The sequence below is a fragment of the Nipponia nippon genome, unplaced genomic scaffold, assembly GCF_047370975.1.
Source record: "Nipponia nippon isolate SJK-2023a ecotype South Korea unplaced genomic scaffold, ASM4737097v1 scaffold_7, whole genome shotgun sequence".
Classification (NCBI taxonomy): Eukaryota; Metazoa; Chordata; class Aves; order Pelecaniformes; family Threskiornithidae; genus Nipponia; species Nipponia nippon.
The window spans coordinates 32,607,089-32,624,920 of NW_028262391.1; the positions used below are offsets into that span (position 1 = coordinate 32,607,089).

Genomic DNA, 17,832 nt, shown 5'->3' on the forward strand with positions numbered 1-17,832 from the left:
CGCGGCGGCCGAGCGATGCCCCGCCCCTGTCCCCGCCCCCAGGGGGAATGAACTACAACAAGTGAAAACCTGCAGACTCTTTTTATTAAATTCTCCCATTTCATCTGTACAGAAAAAATGCACATTATTATGTTCAGAATCTCAGTAACATCTCAAAATTACACAGCATGAACATGTAACAAAATAAACCCAAAACAAGGACTGGCCAGGATTTATACACAGAAAGGGAAAACAATTTACAAAAAAAGTCTCGTTAATGTCACATTTAAAATAATAATAATAAAAAAAAAAGAGACTAAGTTCAAACAGCTTCTGCTGTACAACAGGAATCCGCTGGGTCTGTTTTGTACACTGCGGGGGGAGGCCTGCAGGGCCACCCCGAGGGGGACGCAGCCCCTCGCCTCCCCGAAAAACCCGCTCCGTCTCTGCGGCGCGTGTCCCGGCCCGACGCAGGCACCGGCCACGGCTCCCGCGCCCCTCCGCTCGGCACCAGGGCCCGCGGGCGACAGCCGCGCCTTCCCCTTTGCCCCACGTTCAGTATTTCCCAAGCCGGGGGCTACGCAAGCGCTGCTACTCAGTAAATACAGGGGGGCGGTGGGGTGGGATCGCAGGAAGGGATCTACTTGCTTTCCATCGGCTATGGAATGAAATTCGGGTGTTGTGGAAGGAGAAACCAGGAATCTGCCTTCGGCCAGTGAGTGGCAGGCAATATGTTATTACTCCCCCCTGTCCCGTAGAGGCAGCATTTGGGAACTCGGCAGAGTGGGTACAATGCAGGACTCCACCTGTATAGGACAAAGAGCGGCACCAGCCAAATTCTTTCCCGTACGCGCATGATTTGGGTCCCCTCTAACCACGATTCACCAGTGGAAGTGAGCCGGCAGGTTTGGCCTCCAAGCAGGGAGACTGCACAAAGATCAGTACCTGGGAGCTGCCTTGAAGATTTTAAGCCCCATAATTAAGAATGTACTTTTATACAAACCGACACTACAGCTGTTTGAGTCCACAGAGCTATATTTTAAATAGGGACAGAAGTGCTAGATGAAATGTTCCGGTTTTATACCACACTTATGCACTCACACACACCTCAAAACTACCTTTTTTTAAAAAAAAAAAAAAAAACCAAACCTGATAAAGTAAAAAAAAAAAAAAGTACTACAATCTTCTTTCAACTAAATAATAAAGTTGTGTTTTAACGAAAGTCACCATCCAACTTGAACACAATTCCTCTACAACATTACGGGATTTGAGTGATCCCTCTGGCTTGTCACATTTCTTCCCTCTGTACCTACCCACAGTTAGATTCTGTTCGTAAGAGATATTTCGCTCCTCTCCATTATTTTTCATACAATGCACTTACTGTGGATTCTTTCAGAACAAGACTGATTCTATTTGCATGGATTTTTAAGTGTCAGATTCTGGGTGAAATGCTTAAATTTTGTTACAGAATTATTTGAACTTCAATAGGGCTTTTCCAGCCCTTTGCAGTGACAGACATACAGGCAATCAGCTCGCTGGACGGTACCTGAAGTGCCAGGAAGTTTGCTCCTACCCAGATGAGCTCCTCCAGCAGCCTGAATGACAGAGGCGAGGCAGGAGAGTCCCAAGTTGAAACTTAGCAAAAGGACTTGATAGACTCACTAGGTAAACAATAAATAAGCTTATTAAGGTCAACAAGAATGAACAGGCTAGCAGGAGTGAAGTAACAAGGTGCACATCATGCACAGTCCCCCTTCCCCTTGTCATCTAAACAGGTGCCATCATTTAGGAAACATAACCTGTTAACCCTTGCAGCAGCAGGAGGGAAATGGAGAGCTGCATGCCTTGCTAGGTCCCGGTCATCCAGCCCTGCCATACACCCCAGGAGCTCAGCATCACCATGTCTAGAATAAGCTCTCCAAGAGAAGGTTTTGTGATGACAAGGAAAAAAAAAACAAAACACCACCAAAAACAACAAATAAAACACCTCCTGAACCGCATTCTGTGGAAGGCAGCCTTCTCCACCAAGAGGCGAGGGTCATGAAGAGGAAGGGTTACCCCAGGTTTTGCCACACCAACACTCTTGGCTGATCGCAGCTATTCCTAGCACCCTCAATTAGATCAGAGAAGTTACAAAGGCTTCCTCAAGTTCAAGGCAACAGCAGTATTTCTTACAACAATTTCTTTCTTTCCCCGCAAGGGAAAATGGTTACCTGCAGGCAAGAGGTTGTGTTGGCAACAGCACGAGCAGGTTATTTTTGGAAGAGTACTTGTGTGGGCTTCTGTGCTTTTGAGACCTCTAGATTTCTAGGTATACATGAAAAGGAGGAGGATGTTTCAAGACTGGGACTGGTAGATTTTTAGTCATGAAAAAAGGAAATTTCGTCACTAGCAGTGGCAGGAGGCCCCATTTTAGAACATTAAGAGATAAGGATGCTCAATGATAAAATGGCCTAGATCCTTTGCCAGTGTCATACCTTTAAAAGGTGGGTCTGCGTCCTTACAGTGAAAAAGGGCATCTGAGGGAATCATGCAGAAACTTATTTAGTATCCTACCTTTGCTTCAGAGGGCCTCCAGACACATACCTATAACACCAACCCAGAGCACTCGCACTGAAACCGAATTCCCAGGTGAGCCTGCTACCACTGTCAGAAACACCACCGACCACAGACTAACACCACCATAGACTACAGACTCCTAACACAGCACTCCAGGCACCCTCATCTTAACCTTCTCTAAATTAAAAAGCAAGAAACCCAGAAAGCCTTATATCTGAAAGTAAAGAAAGTCACCTTCAGAGCTGAACAGGGTTTACATTCAGAACTATGGCTACAAACCTACAATTTTCACTGCAATGTCTTTTGGAATTTAGTGGAAGATGCTATTTCTAGACAATAAACCATCTAATTAGGCTTTTCAAGCTCATCAGGTTACAAAATGCCTTCTCAAAAAAGTCACAACAGTTTAAAAAAAGCCCTCCAATAGCAATTTAATTATGCCTGATAGACATGTTGAGAAGCAGGACTGGTGCCAAGCAAGCAAGGCTGCACAAAGATCCCACTTCCCTTGCCGGCAGCTCTGCGAACACACCCATCTCTACAGCAGTAATTTCAGCACTCTGTCAAGTGAAACAATATACACTTATAATTTCCAAAATAACATTTGTGGTGTTACACACCTGCGCTACCTCAAGAGACGCAATCAACTGTTCCTCTTCTGCTTCACTTCACATTGACAGAGAGCCAGTTAAGCTCCATTAGCACCAGGGAAGAGGGATGAGAGAAAGAATTCAGGCTTAATTTCTGTTCTGCCTAACCACTGAACTGGAATCCTACCATGCACTAATTCTCCACTGAACCTTCATTGCTCAGACCTTCTCTACTGCTTGTCTTGTGTTCATAATACTTTGATATAAAACCAGAAGCATTTGTGAAAGACTCACTGGCATAGTAAGTCTACAACCAAATCACTAATAGTTTGCCGTCCATCCTCAGAGTGGGATGAAGGTATGTTTGCAAAAAGCTCCAGTTGCAGCAAAAGCTCACAGTATTTTGTATACACCATTCTATACACGCAGCATCATCGGAATCAGCTGGTACACACTCCGAAGTGTCTCAAAACCACCTCTGCTGTTCTTCTAGAGAACAACGCGGAGAACTGGAAGCGTCAGGTCTTACCTAGCAGTGCACTAAGTGGGAAAACCAAGTTATGGTTCAAGCATCATCAGCCTAAGTTGGGCAGTTTCAGGCACATGATTTTTACTGTAGCACATGCAGGTGAGCACATCTAAAAGGCGAATAAAGTATACCCTACTGTACACATGGACTCTTGTGCAGTCACTTTTAGATTTCACCAACACACTCAATGTTTCAGCCAAAGCACGTGGCTTATGACCTCCACGCCTCCTCGTACTTGAGGAACAAAGGTGATGGTAAGAAGAGGCCACAACTACTGGCGCAACTTTTCTAAAACACCTTCTTTGGGCTCTCGGGTATGAGTATCGCATTCTGGGAGTGCAACTATATACAGCGTGAGTACACACGCTGATGGCAACAACACGAAAGCTACTTCCCTTAATGATCCAGATGTTTCTGCCTTTCATACAACACTATCATCCTCCCATCCACTCCTGGTTGGCCTTCTGGACCAGCACCTGTGTCCTACATCCCAGAAAATGCCAGTTGCTATCCCTTATCAATTGTAGTTGTGGAAATGAAAAACACTCTTCAGTGCTACCACTCAATCCATTAAGACCCAGACAGGCCAGTCACAAACCACTACACTAGCCCACAAGTAACTCTTTTACAGATAGAGCATGTTGAGTGTTCAGTCGCCTTCTGCATCGCTGACAAAGCACCATATTGCCAGCATGTCAATACCATCTGTAGATAGTTAATTTGGAAGGGTAATAGCTTAGCAGCAGCAAGGTAAAACAAAAGGAGTGTTAGAATTTTACTGCATCATCGCTACTAAAAAAGTTGACCGCATAACTGATCAGGGCACTTAATGCCCGCTGACAGCAGCGCTGTACACTACTGACAGGCTCTATATGCCTTGCGTCTACACCGTGTCTTTAATGTACTGAAATACAAGTTGTACAGCTCACGTGATTATTTGATCCTGGTCAGTATTTTATTCTATCTTGCGAGTGGCAGAGGAAGAAAGGACATCTTTTCAGCCAAAAAAATCCACAGTAACAAAAGCAGGATATTCACTAGAAGATGACACCAGTGACTGGTGTCCTTAGGATGTCCAAGACTATGCTCTGAAGATGCTTTACATAAGATGAGCAAGATGTCCAAAACAAGGCCAACTGTGGTGTAAGATGCAATGTACCCTTTAATTTCCTGCCCCAATTTCACCCAGCCACAGAGGATGACTAGATTTCAGTATGAACCATTACCTAAATCATATAGTCGGTATGTCTTTCTTTAAAAATTTACTTAAAAACGGCTTGAGCTGCAGGTCATATCAGTCTGATTTGGAGAGTGAAGGCAGTTCCAACAGTACAATAGAGACTTGTCTACAGGCAGGTAAACGAGAGTCTGCTAACAAAGGGGTAACAAAAGCTGCTGGCTGGGCTGCCAATGTTGCACACAAACTTTCATAGGATGAAGATGCTGTGGATGAGATCCAGGATGGGAAAACTGAGCCAACACCTGCTGCTGTTCTAATTTTTTTTTTTTTTTTTATTCTCCTCTCACAAGAGGGGGTGGGTAGACTATACAGAGGAGGGCTGTACAAAACTGGGCACTGGGCAGGCTTTTCTTCAGCAGGCAATCCAGGCTCTACCTGTCCTTGAGCTCTCTTGTCACCCGCTTGGTGATGCGTCCACACATCAGGCCGATCAGGAAGAGTACACAGATGCCAACCGTGATCACAGACAGTATGTAGTTCTTGGACGGAGAGGTCATAACTTGCATGGCAAGGTCAGAAAAGCCTTCCGCTGGGGCAACCTGGAGGTCAGAAGGGAATAAATGAGCCAAGCTGTACTTTCCATGTGACCCTCCGCCTCGGCATTTATCAGGTTTAGTCTCTGGTACTGCTATTGCCTCCTGTCATCATCAGACTTGGCCTGCACCACAAACAAGCAGGCCTGCAATGATTCATCTGAAGGAACTGCTGCTCAGGAGACAGCTTTGTAACAGGAAGTTCTGCTGACCCTATTTCATTGTCCCAGACCTTCTCTACAGGAGACCAGGTCCTGTGTGCACAGAAGACAGTTTAATACTGCACTGTTGAGGATGCACCCCAGACACTGAGAGCATAAGATATACAAGTTCAAAAAAGGAGACCCGATTTCAATTTTTCTGGACCAAAATCAAAATGTTAAACTTCAGAGACAAGAATTTCATTACAGTTGAAGTTTTTCATGAATAGCTTGCAACAGAAAGATCCAATGCACAAAAAGGAAGTAGTTTACTCAAATCCTTTACATATTCACCTTTGCAGCATAGCTCCACATTTCAATACGATCATTAAGGCGTTTCTTGCATTCAGGTTGCAACCTCACACGCTTGTCTTCCAGAGCTTCCATTAAGCATGACATTTCTGTAATGCGGAGAAGATGGTGTTACAAAATAGAAACAGTGGCTTCAACAACATGCTATGGAAAGACTGCTGAAAAGGGACACTAATTCTACTAAAGGCTGACAGTTACACGGCTTTCTAAACAGACTAGCCAGCGTGACAGACTGTATACAAAGCCCTGTTGTACCCTTGAAGCTAGCAATTTCACCAAGATTGATGATTAATATTACATTTGAGGTACAAGGAATTTTGACTTCCAAAAAGAAATTACAGTACGTATCCAAGATGTAATTCATGTGATTTACATGAGATTTCATAAGTCTTATAAATTTGCACCTTCAGTGAGCTGTATTCTAAATTCTGTGCCACTATGCTTTAGAGAGAACTAAGATCAAATTCAGCTCAGGAAAAAACACAGTATATCTCCTTAGGCTTGTTAGGAGTTTCTTTTGATCAACAAAATGTTTTGGAAAGGTTTAACTTCCTGAGCTTTTGCACAGTCCTGTGCAAAGGAAATGGGATCACAATGTTCTGGGTGCCTATGGAGTGCCTTGGCTAATTCATAAGCTCTTTTATATGCTCATACAAGACACGGACATAAAATTTTGTATTTTATACTTTGTACTGCCTTACTTGAATAATCCCTAATTGGATGCTTTCTGCTTTGCACTGAAGAGTTATTTTGTTCATAGCAAACAGGCCACAAACTTTAAACTGACTCCAGACTTTTTAAACACAATTGTCATTTCAAACACTCAGAGGCACATCCCTCTCTAAACTACAGATTTCTGCATACCTTCAGTGCAAACATGTCAGAACACACATCAAAAGAATTATGACAAAACAGGAATAAAGGATATCCAGAATTTCAGAAAGGCATTCAGTAACCAGCACAAAAGATAATGATCAGGAAAATACTTGGCTGCTATTTTTAATGCCAGATAAACTCAGAAAGATGGGAAAGTTCAGAACTTTTTCCCCCCACTAGCTTTCCTTAAACAGCCATATGTACTATCCAGCTAGCTAACGTAACAGCAGTAACAAAGTGCAAAAGCTTGACCTCAAACAGGAAAAGTATGGGTTAGGAAATACTTAAATGATGTTTCAAGTGGTCTGAACTTGATGAACTCAGTCTTAGGGGACTTGGAACAGTTGATGAAGTCTCAAAGCCTTTAGCTGCTATGTGAACTTAGAAAATGTAGTGAAGATTACCTACCCTCTGTAATATTGGAAAAGAAAAACTGGTATATTTAAGCAGAGAAGAAAAAAGAGGACCAAAGGACTTCAGTTTAATTTTGTCTGTCAAAAATACTAAAACAAAGAAGCCTGGACAAAGACTGACATAAAGAAAGAAGGACCAAGGGGATTAGCTAAGAATGAATCTTGTGAAACCAAATTGATTTGCTTCTGTAACAGAAGCAGTTTAGTTCCAGGGAAGCTTTTGATGCAGTCTGATATAACACTGTCATAAGTAAGCTTGGGAGCTGTATCCTGCGTGAAGCTGATACAGGGTGGGAGATAAACCTCACTGCAAAAATGAGTCCATGTGTATTAAGAGCTCGTTTTCAACAGGATTTAACTGAGGAGGGATATCGCAGAAGGGTTACGGATCCAGAATCACACACTATTGTCAGTAATCATATGAATGATGGAATATAAAATATACTTATTAAAATTGCAGATAAGGCTGCAAGGATATTATATCAGGATTGAAGAACTGGTCCCACCTCGGACACAAGGAAGGACTTGTTATGGCCTCAAGTTGTGTCAGGGGAGATTTAGATTAGATACTAGGAAAAATTTCTTCCCAGAGAGAGTGGTTAGGCATTGGAACAGACTGCCCAGGGAAGTGGTGCAATCACAGTCCCTGGAAGTATTCAAAAAACGTGTGGATGTGGTGCTTAGGGACATGGTTTAGAGGTGCACCGGGCAGTTAGGTTAACAGTTGGACTTGAACTCAGAGGTCCTTTCCAACCTTAATGATTCTATGATTCTTGGTAGCCATCTTCTAGTGTTATCTACCACCTCTGCAGTCATTCCACTTCATTACCTGTAAAGGACTGGTGGAAAGATCTGGTCCTTAAGATAAGCTGCATTCTCTTACCAGCATTAAGGCCCCCAGGACTGAGGTTATATGAGTAAAGCATGAGCACTTACGGCGTCCTCTTCCTGGTGGAATGGCAGCACAGTGGTGTTTGATGTCTAGGGCACAGGCTGTGTGGAGCACTGGGTCAACAAATATATCTGCTTTGCTTTCTTTCAGCATGTTGAGCACTTCCTGGGGAGGCAGAAAGTACAAGTACATCTCAAAAAAACGAGAGAGAACAAAACTCATACTGCTCAATGTTTCTGAAAGGTGCACCATCTTTTTAAATCCAGGATCATGAGAAAAAACACCATTGTCCCTGGATGAGGCTATGAATGCTGGCTTAGGCTGGATTAAATGTCCTGTTTTATAAGGATTACCACAGTTAGGGTCAATAAAATACCCATATTAATCTAAAATACAAAGTCAATATGCCAGGGTTACTCAGTTAGAACTGAAATAAGGTGCCATAGCCACGGGGGCAACTCATACAGCCCTTGATCATAGCCAGTGCCTAGGCCATACCCAGCACACAGGCAGGCTGCAACAGAGACAGCAACAGAAAACAGATTAGTAACAAGAAACTTTGGCAAGGAAGGATTGAAGCCTGGAATTCCAAAGGAGGCATTGTCGGCACAATTTTCACTGGCAAATTGAAATTGAATTGAATCCCTGCAGGCCAGAACTGAGATGTGTAAGGAAATTTGCAGAGCTCTGGCTTCATACTAGCTAGAATATGGCCTGGGCTGTGATCTGGAAAAAGAACCGACTTCTGCAGGGACAGGATGCCTTTTAGAGCACATTCAACTTATTTCCTTTACCTTCTTGCACATTTCAGTTTTTATTTTCAGCAGATTCACTTTCAGACACTCTTCCACCTGCCCAGTCTGCTCCTGAGCTGCTGCTTCTTCCGCACACAAGCTGGAAATCTATTTTTAAAAAGGTATTTTAACATAAGTAGTTCACAACAATTATTCTGCCTTTTAGCACATCTGTATTTCAATATATTAGTTCATCACAGGGTGCAGCTAGAGAACACACAATAAGATACTTCCCCCCACCACGAATCCCCACAGCCAAATGCAACCTGGCTCATGCAATATGCATACCCTTTGAAACCCAACAGCAAGAAGTCAATAGTACTGTATTGAGAGGAAAGCAGGGAGGAGAACAGCATAGAAATAACGTTAAGATACGAAATAAGCAATACTTGAGACAAGGCTGATTCGGCTATCAAAACTAAAAGCTCAAATCTGACTGTATGCCAGTTAAAGCTGACAAGACCAGAGAACCAGCACACATTTTTTTACAACAGGAAAGCAGTATTTTTCCATAGTCACGAGTACTGATGAGATCCCAGATGAAAAAATTAACTTTGTGTTAGCACTGCACAGGAAACTGCAATTCTTGCACACCAGACAAAAATCATAAGCAGAGAACCTGACTAGCTAGCAGCAGTTCAAAGAGGGCTTTTGTTTAATTAGCAGGATAGTTCATGTTTTAAGAAACAAAATCTGTTTCATGAAGGGAGTTTTCATCCTGAAAAAGTAGCCGCTGAGCGACTTCCCCTACCTCTTCAGAACAGTGCATCTGAAGTTGGGGATCCAGCCGATAATCAAGAGCCGATTCCTGGATTATCACTCGAATTTGGTCCTCACAGTCTGGAGAGAGACGCTATTAAGCGGAGAAAGTCATTAACCCACTCAATGACCTTTATTTTCGTAAGTCAATCACCTTGAATTTCAACCTGTGTATTCCGTAATACTTGTATAGAAGCGTAAAAACTCGTTTATGTACAGCCTGTTACACACATTGAACACACCACAGGCCCAAGTTTCATTTGTTATTCAGTGACTGTTGCTCAGCACAATCCTGCACAGTTTCTCATTTGCATGCACCAGCTCTACTCACCTGGTCTGCATATTTCAACTTCAGGCATGAGATGACTTGTCCTTCCAACTCTGTATCATCCTTGGCCCTATTCAGGATATTTTGGCAGAATTTCGGTATGTCTGCTTTGCATGCCTTCCTGAGCACTGGATTTAAGCGGTAATCTAACCAGGAAAGATGACAGAACTTCACTAGAGTACGCATCTCTTCAGATTACAGAATGTAACACTCCAAAAGAAATTTGATAAAAATATCCTGGATGACATTGTACCATCAACAAATTTAATTTTGGGGAAAACCAGTATTTTTTGACAACAGAATTTTAACTTGTGAGGTAAGAGCTTCAGGATAAAGTGGATCCCATAAAGCATGCTGACTCTCAATAACCTGACTGAATAAAGTCAGTCTGTGCGCTGACAACCATGAAGGAGAATAAAACAAAGCAAATATTCTTTCAACCATGGAGACCACTCAACAGCTCAGGCAGGCAAGTTAAGTTTTTTTCAGAAGAGGATACCTGTGTTCTGTGTAATCTGACGCTTGGTAATCATTTGCTTGCATTTAGGATCCATCACTTCACTGTTCTTGTTTTGTTTCAAACACTGCAACATATTTTTTGAGTCTGCCTCTGGACAAAACCGCTACAAAAAGAAAAAACAAACCCCAAACCCCAAGGTCCATCACTAAGCACTTGAAAAAATAAAACCAACTATATTCATGGAAAAGAATAACCACCTGCCCAACCCAGAGGTATTCAGACACACTCCCTAGCCCCAACACCTCCTATTAAAAAGAACAGTGCGACTCTCTAAATTGATTATGGGCACGAATACCTCTGCTTATGGAGTGAGCATTAAGCTGTACAGTCTTGACTGGCTTCTAGGCATCAGCTTGAGTTGGCAGTATCAAAAGTAATTTGCCTTTATTTTCTATTCTTAAGTTACAGCACGCTTTGCAAGAAATACACACCAAATTAGGTCTCACACCCAACTACTTTCGCTCTCCTTTATTTTAGAAACTAGAAAGGGAATCTTTACACATACTGCTGTTCTGCATAAATGCTGGCTGGACAAAGCAACTGGTAAAGACTTCGCTAGTAACAGTCAGTACAAAGTAAGACTGTACAGAACAAGAAAGCAGAGAACAGTTCACTGATACTAATTTGCCCATTCCTGCCCTGAATTAGACAGTCAAAAGTGAAACAGCTTACCCAAAATTCAGACCAAGGTACTAATTTATTTTGTTAAAACTAATTCTGTGGGTGTTAGGTAAGGCTGTTGCATCTTCTAATCCTCACCATTTTGGTGAGATTACAGGTCTTTTTTTAAAAGCATGAGTCTGTACTGGAGAGCAATAAATTCTCAAGATGTTCTGCTTCAGCCACAATATGGAGTCAGGTCACTGCATCCAGACCACACATACTAGTGTTTCAGGGCTTGCAATTCTGGCTACTGTGCAAGAGTGTCTTGTATTAACATTCACTGCTGCTTTCCATGTGGTACCACTTTAAGCCAGCATTTCTAATTTTAAGTTTTGCATGACTTTGCCTGCTTTATCAGTTTGATGAAAGTCTGTGTGCACCAGGTCAGCAGTGAACTGAAGATGTTACTACTCTCTGTAATCATAATTTCTTCACCTTTGCTAAAAGCCAATCCAAATCCAAAACAACTAGATGAAAACTGTATTAGAAGCCTCAGCACAGACTTCCTCCTCAATTCTGCTGGCAGTTAGGAAGAAATTTATTAGTGCACAGGCTTTGATCAGATATTTGGAAGAGAAGAGCCCTGAAGAAATCTCAGCCTGATTCAGAGTTAAGAAACTGATTATTTTGAAAAAAAGCAATCATACTTTTGAAACAACACAGCAGTCTTGTAAACAAGCTTTTATGGGAAGCTCAAAACCAACAGAGCTCTTATATCCCAACCTCACCCTCTTAAATCAGCACACTACCATTACCTTGATCATCTGCTTGCAAACTCTCATGAGCGTGTAGTCCAGTTCTGGATCCATCATCTCTGTCTCCTGCAGTTTAAACACCTTCTGGTGGCACCGGGTACTCAACTGCTTCTTGATTTCTTTCAGGCATTCAATAATCTACAACACAGTATTACAACTATAACAGAGACATTGTTGATACGATCCTGTCATATGCTGCTCAAAATGCACATCTATGTGTTCCCCTAATGGCTCTCTTCACCTGATTTATGCAGTTAAGTTCATAAAACCTAGGCATTGGGAAAAGTCATTACCAATGCTGATTTCCAGGACTTGCTTTAAGCTCATCTCTTCTCACAAAGATTTAATGAGATGAAGAGGGCCCCCTGGACTTACTCCAAAACCCCAAACCTCATCTTGCAGACGTTACACCTAAGAAATCTTTAGCAACATTTGCAGGAGCCAGCTGCTAATAGCTTAAAACTAGCATTAGGTGAGGAATGAACTGCTCACATCATTGCATTTACCCAATATTAATGCTTGTGAACCAATAGGGGAAAAAAAAATGCTCAAAATACTAACGAAATATTTCAGTAGTATCAAAATGAAAATCTAACGCTGCACTCATGTTTTCTGAAATGAAAGTACGAATTAAATTGTAAATTATTAATAAAATCCATTACCTGAGCATTGCCATAGGGCACGTTTTGGCAGTAATTCTTGATGTCACTTTTACAAGCCTCATACAGTTCTGGTTCAAGTCTGATATCCTCGGTCTGCAGGATAAATTACAATATGAACTTTTATGTAGGACTCTAAAGACTATTTTACTTTGTTAATCTATTAACTAGAGCCCTCTACTCACAAAAAGCAAGCAACTCTCACAACAGGCAGGTCAGTTTCTTTGAATTTAAGGGTCCTGGGTGTGAGAAGTGGTGTTAGTGGGAAATCAACTTTGCAAATCCATGCAGTGGATCAGCTGGCTTTTTACACTGAAGAAAGGGTTTAAACCGAATTTTAGAGCTGGCAAGTTGTTTCCACTGCTCCTCCTATAAGGGCATCAACACAAATGTCCAAGACAGCCAAAATGTTTTCATGTGAAAGCAAAAGGACATATTAATAACCACTCATATATTGGGTGATCTGGAGGATGTGAATGAAGTTTCCTGCTTTTAGCGATGCCCAGCATTTGAATTCTGCCATACAAAGGCAAGAGTGCTGCATCTTCTGATATGAGCCTACTTAAGGTGAAGCTTTAACACTCAAACAATACCTACTGGACAAAGACCTCATGAATTTATTGCTGCAAGCACTGCAGCAGGAAGTTGAAAGGCAGCCTTGCCTACCAGAACAAATACTACTCTTGTTTATCCACTGAGCAACTTAGAGCAGCTGGAGTTGAGTTGCTTCATCTGGGCTTGTTTCCTCAGTCTGTAAATGAAGCTTTTATTCCCTCCTAGAGGACTTTAAGGATATCAGCATGTGTAGCACATTGCTATCTAACACTAAACATAAGCAATTCTAGCCGAAATTCCAGTGACCATTTAGCTTGCCTTAGCCTTCACGGGACTATATTTAAGGCGTTAAAGTAGACATTCATTACTTTCACTGTGAAGGGCAATTAAGCCTTTTGTTGTAAGAACAGCAGAAAAAATAAATTAGATACATCTTACAAATGAGCTTCCTTTTTTCCAGGGTGGACAAACCAGGAAGCTTTAATTCAAGGACATTACTAGAAGAGCAGGAAGATCAAGAGTTTCATGTATGTTTACCATCTCTAGCTCCTCAACACGCAGCTGTTTGCGGCACTTCAGAGAGACCCTGTGCTCCTTGGCGTCCTGCAAAGTATCATTGCGCACAGTTGTGCTCAGACAGATCACTACATCCACCCTGCAGAAAAGAAAACAGCTTTTTACTCATATGCCCTTCGCTTAGACCAGCCAAGATTGGTGTTGGATCACCACATCAGAGAAATTAACCCCAAGAATCCAAACACAACATGAAGTCTGTGTGCACCTACGCTTACTTGTAGCCTGGGTACAGCTCTATGTAGAGTAACTGGATCACAATTAAAACCCAAATCTGATGCTATCTAGAGTCTAGATCAGCAGGCAGGAAGATATTCAAAATCCCACCACACCCCTGCCCAGCAAGACCTCTGCTCTTCAGTTATGTGAGCACTTTAGAAAAGCCTTACTTAATCTCAGAAATAGATGCCGGTGAAATACCCACATGGCATTGCAAACAATCCTTTTGCATTATGGGAAGGGCATTTATATCATAAAATGCAAATAGTCTTGCTATCCACAAACAGGATTCACCTTGTGTGTAATTTAGCCTTACATCATTGCAGTAGGCCATTAAAAAACCCTTATACTGAAACGAACAAACCAACTAAAACAAGTGGGATATTTTCCTTTCCCAGATCAGCAACTGGAACAACAGTAGCCTGCATCTTAGAAGACGATGAATCTAGCAAGGATATAAAACATCTTGGGACATGCAGTCCACTAATTGTGATCATTAGCTATTTTCAGAGCAAGAAAAATAAAGAGGACAGGCTTGTATGCAAGAATAAAGCAGAAGAAATTTTAGAGAGGCCTGCAATGCCTCTACCTTAAGCATCTGCAGAATGCAGTCACTAAGGAAAAACACAAAACAATCAGCCGTTAAATGAAGTACAGCATTTTCTGTGCTATCATGAAATATCCTGTAATTTTATTACATATTTATACAATCAGATTGCTGTTTAGTCAGGTGCTACATACTTTTTTTTGATGTTGGGGCAAAGTTTCAGCACATCCTCCTTGCAAGCCATTTTAAACTTGTATGAGAACCTAAAATCTTTCATTTGAACCTGCAAGAGAGAAATAAGAAAAAAAAACAACTTTGGTCACCTGGAGGAAAAAATGAAAAGTGCTGCCCAAAAGAACACTTGTTGAATCATACAATCAGCAAATGCTTTTGTCCACAACTTACTAATGTGGAAGCAAGGGGGACACTGCACTGCTGAAGAACTTGGGACCCTATCTACCACACGCCAGGAAGGGAGGAGGGTCTGATAATAAATCATCTCCAGAAGTGACCATTTATGACCAGGCATGCAAGTACAACTGTCTGAATTCACAAGAGCACTTGAAATACAGTGGGAAATCAATCTCAAAGAAGGAGGGGTTTCATAATTACCTAATTCCTGTCAACACCCTCAACAAACAGAACAAGCTTCCATTGATAGCAGAGAAAAGCACTGCTTACCAGCTGGAAATGAGTAACTCCGATTGCACATTTTTCATTCATTTCCTTCTGGTGTTTGTTCTGTATTAGACACTCCATCAGGTCCCCAGAATCAATCTGGTTATCTGCAACCTCCTGAAATAACAGATGAAAGGCTTAAAAATGAGCTACTCTTACAAGTCATGATTTTTATGCTCCTTTAGCCCACTGTGACTGGGAAATAATGGAACTTGCAGTGCCACACTGTATTGTGAGCTTACACTCACCATTAACTGACCACCTGAGATTTGTACCACACAAGTATTTATAGATACAGTTCAGAAAAGAATCATCTCAGGCACACTTTAGACTCAGGAGAACATACTGCAGAGACTCAATGCTTACATGAAGTATTACAGCTTAGGTGCCTTCATTGCTATTTAACTACTCAATCTAAGAGCAATGTAAGAAGTTATTTCAGCAATGCTGAGCAGCTGCACAGAGTAGAGTGGCTAGACACACTGCTTGCAGGCAAGGGGGAAGGAAAAAGTTTAGTTTTTAACTCACTGTAAGGAGTGATTTTTTTCCAGTTACAGGGCAATTTTCATCTTCAAACTCTAGCTTTTATGGTAGGGCTCTGACAACACCCAAACGAGATGGAACTAAGATGGAACTAAGAATTTTAATTAAAGACTTTTGTAACTGCTTACATCTAAATTTACTTTTGAAGCGTACCAAGTACACCAAGAACTAATACTAAAAACCTCTAACCTTTCCTACACAGTGTTTTTTCCCCAAAGATATTCATGCTACTACAGAGTACTCACATGACAGAATGTCTGGATAATGGGCTCACATGCTCTCATCAGCAAGGCTTCAATTTGAATGTCCTGCAGAAAACATGTAATATTTCATTTTCACAGTGAATGGACAAGAAAAAAGGCTCTGAAAAAACTCTGTGATTACAAGTTAAACTCAACCCAGTTCACAGGGTTTTGAAAGATGCAATCTAGACAGCTTTGCCCTTCAGTTCTGGAAATCCCAGGGTTCGCTCTTGCCAACAACGTGGCAAATGCAAGACAAGACTTCCAGCTTAAGGGAAGAGCCTGGTCTCCACAGAAACTCATTGCCTGGGTAATTCAGCCAATCTCCTCCAAACTGGATGCTCCAGCACTAGAAATCACCTTACACCTAGGCAGGAGTTAAAGATTAATGATAGTTCTGAGCAAACCATTTTGTAACCACTGGAAGGAAGCTTTCCCTAGGGCACAATGTAAATTTTAAGAGATACAGGGAACCATTTGGGGCAAGACAGTCAAATACACAGTTTCATAAAATAAGTAAAGCTGCTGACATCACTGAAAACCTCTAATGATGTACCTGGCAGTTATTTCTTGCAAAAATTTTGGGACAGTGGGAAGGAAGTTGCAATACAGTACTCAAAACTACTTGCAAGCAAGACCAAAAAATGAAGTCCCGTGACATATCCTGACTTGTACTAAAGGTACTGTTCAAGAAATCTTAGCTTCAGTACCACAATTTTTTTTAAGCAGGAGAAATGTCATCACTAGCCTAAAATCTTGAACCATTATTCAGTTCTCTTCCTTGAGAACCCCACATGAAAACTTACATTGTACAGGGTAAAATGGATGGTCTCTGCTTGATGCCAGAGCTGCATTTCTGCAGCTACTCTAACCTCCTTTTTTCATCGCTGTCAAAGTGACAAGCTTAACTAGACAGGCTCAACTCTTCCCTTTATCCCAGGCTGAAAACCGCTCACCTCTGACTCCAGCTCAGTGAGGTTTCCCACTATGTCTCTGCAATCAGACACCAAGTCATCAAGATGGTCCTGAAGGCATTCCAGCTCCTATAAAAACAGACATTTTAGTGTGTGATCCAAGAACCCAAGTTGAAAATTTGGGCCTGAAATATTGCACCACATGTAAAACTGGCCTCCTCCTTGTAAAGTCTTAAGTCTCATTTAATCCCACCCCTCTGCTGGCACTCCCAGAACACATATACATAGTAGTGGTTGAGAACATTGGTCTAGAATGTTACTGCTTGTTCTCAAAAGCTGTATGATGTGCTTTCACTTCTGGAATATCGCATTTAATTTGTCCTTCGCATAACCTTAATGAGAGGTTAATTACACAATCTACAACCTATGATAGACACTTCAAAAAGACAGCGGTGTATGCTCTACTGCATCTGCTGTAGAATGGCTCCTCCCCTACAGCTGTGCTAGGGCACAGCAATTTAACATGAAAGTATTTGTTGAAACTTTGTTAAGTAGCAGCAGATGTTAGTCCAGTTCTGTATAAACACGGGAAGCATGTCAGTATTTGCCAAATGGAAATGGGATAAAGTTTATGTGGGAAATGTCAAGCTTGTAATAGAATATTACAAATAAGACTCAGGGTGAGGTGTGGTTGCTTCATTGAAGTCCTTCTTGTTAAGTATCCCCTTCCACCTTCTCATTCCACTACGCATTTGAACCTACTGAAGCCATGCAGTAGGTGCAAAGCTTCTTCATATCCCCCTCCATCTCTCAGCCTAGTGTAGATTATGTTTCAAACTGCATGCATTTTTAATATATCCTCAGCTATAAAGAGACAGCTAACAAGATGTCCCTTTATCCCCTTTCTGCCCTTCCTACCCCTTCAGTTTTGCAAATGACGTAGTGGTGTTACTGTGTACA

The 17,832-nt window shown here is 41.7% G+C and overlaps 1 protein-coding gene across 1 annotated transcript in view; it reads right to left on the bottom strand.

The window, feature by feature from the left end:
* Positions 1–62: 62 nt before the first annotated feature.
* GLG1 (golgi glycoprotein 1) overlaps positions 63–17,832 on the bottom strand; it is a 91,028-nt gene continuing 73,258 nt past the window's right edge. Inside the window, exons 13-26 of the mRNA XM_087739794.1 lie at positions 16,915–17,001; positions 15,962–16,024; positions 15,177–15,290; positions 14,690–14,778; positions 13,694–13,811; positions 12,605–12,697; positions 11,943–12,080; positions 10,504–10,627; positions 10,008–10,150; positions 9,669–9,770; positions 8,918–9,025; positions 8,168–8,288; positions 5,925–6,031; positions 63–5,436 (exon numbers count right to left, since the gene is read on the bottom strand). Of these exons, the coding sequence (XP_087595920.1) occupies positions 5,269–5,436; positions 5,925–6,031; positions 8,168–8,288; positions 8,918–9,025; positions 9,669–9,770; positions 10,008–10,150; positions 10,504–10,627; positions 11,943–12,080; positions 12,605–12,697; positions 13,694–13,811; positions 14,690–14,778; positions 15,177–15,290; positions 15,962–16,024; positions 16,915–17,001 (1,575 nt within the window). The 3' untranslated portion in view covers positions 63–5,268. The remainder of the gene's footprint in view (positions 5,437–5,924; positions 6,032–8,167; positions 8,289–8,917; positions 9,026–9,668; positions 9,771–10,007; positions 10,151–10,503; positions 10,628–11,942; positions 12,081–12,604; positions 12,698–13,693; positions 13,812–14,689; positions 14,779–15,176; positions 15,291–15,961; positions 16,025–16,914; positions 17,002–17,832) is intronic.